At 40.8% G+C, this 4,616-nt stretch overlaps 1 protein-coding gene across 1 annotated transcript; it reads left to right on the top strand.

The window, feature by feature from the left end:
* Nucleotides 1–94: 94 nt before the first annotated feature.
* Nucleotides 95–3,764, top strand: SARC_10087 (hypothetical protein; the record flags this gene model as incomplete). The annotated part of the gene is made up of 9 exons (XM_014295880.1): nucleotides 95–201; nucleotides 378–483; nucleotides 849–959; nucleotides 1,098–1,604; nucleotides 1,871–2,098; nucleotides 2,285–2,377; nucleotides 2,819–2,921; nucleotides 3,117–3,277; nucleotides 3,493–3,764. The coding sequence occupies 9 exons, from the start codon at nucleotides 95–97 to the stop codon at nucleotides 3,565–3,567; spliced, it is 1,491 nt and encodes a 496-aa protein (XP_014151355.1). The 3' UTR covers nucleotides 3,568–3,764.
* Nucleotides 3,765–4,616: the final 852 nt, after the last annotated feature.

Raw genomic sequence — 4,616 nt, 5'->3', positions numbered from 1 at the left:
TATATATATATATATATATATATATATATATACTAGTGCGTCAAGAACTAAGTTAACTAGTGCCGACTCACATTGTTGTTCAAATCTTCAGGCCATGTTAGCCTCATCTGAGGCACAACAACAGCAAAGTCAAACTGAGGGCGGTGATGAGACGTTAAGTACCAAAGCCATGGAAGAGATACACGATCATTACAGAAGCCGGTATGTTCTTGCCTAACGTCGCTTGGCACCCCGTTGCAGATCCTCCATCAATGTGTGGCTCATGACACAAAAGTAGTGACGTACAGATGAACACAGTTTTATTGCATGCGGGCACTGTGCAGTCGTTACGATGTTCTTAAAGAACACATGTTTGTTTATTTTTTTGTTTGAAACAGAATTGTGACGTTAGAGAGCGAGCTAGAACATGCAGAGAATGCAAATATCACGGAGAGAAGCCGTAGCGATCAATTAGCCTTGGAGTGCGATGATCTGAGTGAAGAGGTAAGCATATGGTAAAACATACAAAACTGTTGAAATTCAAAAGCAACAAACATACAAAAGCCACTGCTGTGGACAAGCTCGCAGATTATGGATACAAGAGGAATGCCTCAAGACGAAAAGAAGGTGGAATATGAGTTTGTTATTGTGTTCCAGAGAGAAATCTACTTTAACAGAAAACTATTTGCGGCGACTACCACAAAAGGACGCATTTGATATAACACGTTTTTTTGTCCGGTTAATTTTTCTCAGTGAACAGTTGGGGCTATATATTATTGTTGTATGATAGTGATGCTGGCTGATTATTATTGCGGGTTGAAAGATGCAAACGCATTCTCTGATGTCACCTAGTCTCTTTTTTATAATAGGTGGGCAAGTTTACAATGAAGCTGAATACCCTGACCAACCGTATCACTGAGAAGAACGAAGAGATCCACACCATAGAAAAGCTGTACGAGGAAAGTGAATCGACGAACCAGGTACGAGGAACACTAGATACTTTGCTTCAAAATCACGTTATTTCCTCTCGTACAGACATGTTTCCAATGTGCCATTAACTTCCAATCTTGAGACAATTCTTTTTAACTGTATCTGCGAAATTTATCGAAACCGTTCAGGCTCTCAAATTGGACAACGAGAAACTCGCGTCCGAAATGGTTATCTTGCGTGTACATCTTGAAGACGCTCGAGAACAGGTCGAACTTGCAAAAACACAGATTAAGGCACAACCTGTGCTAAAACAACCAGAACCATCAGAAGTCTCGCAAGCAGCCAACTCTACCGAAGACAGTGGTATGTTAGCAGGTAGCAACACCACCGATGATAAGAATACTATTGAAAGCGCGGAGTCACAGACACAGGCGAAGGGGGTATCTCAGATCCATGTGATTGATGAGTGTAACGAGGCGGTGAGAATAGCCAGTGTCACAGCTGTCGCACAGTTGTTGGCGATGGAGGAGGAGTATAAGGGCAAACTGCTTGCCATGGAATCTAGATTTGAGAAGGAGAAGGACGCGCTCAGACGACGCGAGGTCGATCTTAAGCAGGCCGTCTCCACCTCGCAAAGGGAAACCGAGAAACACCAGGAGTACATTCTAAAACTCAAAAAAGAAATTCTGGATAGGGTATGTTGTGCCGTATTTGCGATATTCGTGGTATAAAACATAAGTGTTGTAACTATAATGTTTTTCCATTTCAAACAATATTCGTATCCTTCACGGTCGTGTGCATATACACAAACGCGCTAACTATCAAGCAAACCTGTCTCGCGCGCAATTCAAGTAGATATTTTTTTTTGCTTAAAGATGAACTAGATTTGTTCGGTATGTAGCAAAATATATATTGTTCAAACAACTTTTGAGACCACGTCCTGAACTATCGTCCAACACAGACGAGACTACTTGAAGAACACTACCGCAACAAGCTAGACTCCGACCGCCGGCTAAAGCAAGCCAACAAGTCCATGCAGATCCTCCTGAAATCCCGCGATAAAGGCTCAATGATGAAACTGCAATTGCAATCACTCTACACTGCATTCACTAAACACGAGCGGGCGGCAACAATTATATTCAAGAATCTCTCTGCGACTAGTGTGGAGCAGAAAAAGGGCCTCATTCAGGTGTGTGAAGCTTATCGTGGTCGGAATTAAAATAACTGACCAGAAGTCGAACATGCATATTTGCATCGCAGAGACACTTCACCTATGCATCATTTCGTACATCTTCTGAAAGATAGTAACTGGTAGTAGTGCATAAACTAACTCCTTCCATCACACATATACAACACACATAACTACCACCTACAGTCTGGACTGATTAAGCGGCACGTCAAGGGTATCGCTATTCCGACATACGCAGTTCTCATCCAGAATTGGCTGTTCCTCTACCGTCCAGAGAAGGTACGAGCCGTTGCTGGTATATATACCAAAAAAATGTACGTAAATATGATGTGTACGGATATAGCATGGGCATGGGTATATATACCCAAAATGACAGACATACGAAAGGAGGAGCACATTGTTAAAACCCATATGACTTGTCAGCCACTACTTTGGTTTGATGATGTGACACTTTACCTTGGATTAGACGAAGTGTCTATCAACACACAGATAGCTACATCTGCACGAATTAATTTCGCTGGCATCTACTGACTGCTTTCGAAAACCAGCTCAGGAAACCAGTCCAATATATCTCGAGCCTAATTAAACAATACTCTTAGTGCGAGACTGGATGTTTAGAAATTAAACTTTTGAGCAATGTACGAATGTGTGGTACTTGTGGTTTACCTTCCCAAACTAAGACGCTTTATGCTTCAATTATCAACTGGCATTCACTTACAGAAAGAGAATCCAAGCACGTGTTTGCACATTGACACGTGGCACGTGTCGCGCATGACGGTTCCAGGCCAACACATCTTGACTCTGCAGGAGAGTGATTGCACAGGTGAGTTCAGAATATCAACAGTACGTTACCAAGAGGGTCGTATATTTACTTTCTGATTTCTGCAACTAAGAACCGCTTAAAATGCCCGCCACATGTCATTTCACCAGGTCAAAACCTGCACTTTAGGAGCCACTCATAATTTGTTCAACCAGACATGTACTCATGATCAGAACATACAACCTACACTACATGTAGCTGTTGTACAGACTTTGGAATTGGTGAACCAGAAAACACAAGAAGACTGGTATGTAGGCATCCTGAGGGCGTCCAAGTGGTGGGCAACCGATGATGATAATGTGGCTGCCATTTTGGAGAAGGAGAAGAAAAAGACGGCACAATCTATGCAGAAAATGAAGGTATATGTGATTAAGCAGCTTCCGTAAATATGATTCGTATTTGGTCATTTTAACTCTATTTGAAATCGTTGGCGCTGTCTCTGTCATAGGTATGATCTTTAAAATTAGACGTAGTTTTGCATTTGGACTAGATACAGTATCAATGCATTAGCGCTTTTTATACCAATGCAAATTCTGGTCGATCTAAACATCACTGAATATTTATATATCGACAGGTTATATCGCTCGCTGAAGCTCAGCAAACCTCGCGGCATGTACAGTCCATTGCCGCCAGTGCTGGAGCGAAATAATAGAATTAATATAATTTGTTTAATAGCTTTTGTTACTCCATTTCAAATTGCGGGGTTGCATGTTTACATTGTACTTTGATTGAATCCTGGCGGTTTTATTGTTTTTCGCTATCGAGATTTAAACCAATCCAGTAGGATATTTTTAACTCTTGTCGTCAAGATCAGAATATTCACACCTGTGATGCTTGGAGGTTCCCACGTTCTATGTCTGCGTCAGGATTTTACGCCGCTGAGAGGCACAGTTTTTGCCGCTACTCTATTATTGCAATGTCACGACACTTTTCTCGAGGTAGATAGAACTTTGTGTGTTTTCCTCAGTCAACGATACAGGGTCAGGAGCACTCCTACTCAAAATCTGGATAATATTAAATATATATAGCCCTAGCCCGGGAACTGATAGTATTTTGCGATGGTCGTATAGTGAGAGTCTCGCTCATCATATACATGATATTTACGCGTCACGTGAAGAGCTTAAATAGAACAATGCTCACAAACGAAGATGCAATTGCATTTATCTATTTAAAGCACAAAAATGTAAACAGATTTGCGTAGCCTGAATGAAAACACATAGTTGAATACTGACTGTATAGACATATTTGGCACGATACAAAACACATAGAAGCTGGTGTGAAAACAGGTGTGGTGACATACAAGAGCATGGATATATCATGTTCGTGTGTTCGTGTAAAAGTATAAATACACGCATATACTCGAGCGAGAATACAACTCAGATGCATCCTGATATATCGAGATATATCAACACACACATGAACACACACACACGCGCACACATACATACATATATAGATACAACACACACTCATATATATACATACATGCACACATAAATCATGTTTATATATATATATATATATATGCAAATAATACTTACATACATATAAATAGTACACTGTACACAGACACACACACGCGCGCACACAGACATATATATATACGAACACATAAACACACACGTGTACACACAGACACAGACTCACAGACACAGACACAGACATATATATATATATACGTACACAAACACACACACA

The sequence above is a fragment of the Sphaeroforma arctica genome (assembly GCF_001186125.1).
Source record: "Sphaeroforma arctica JP610 unplaced genomic scaffold supercont1.1132, whole genome shotgun sequence".
NCBI classification, from domain to species: domain Eukaryota; class Ichthyosporea; order Ichthyophonida; genus Sphaeroforma; species Sphaeroforma arctica.
The sequence above is the reverse complement of the archived record's forward strand: the minus strand, read 5'-3'. Positions and strand labels throughout refer to the sequence as shown.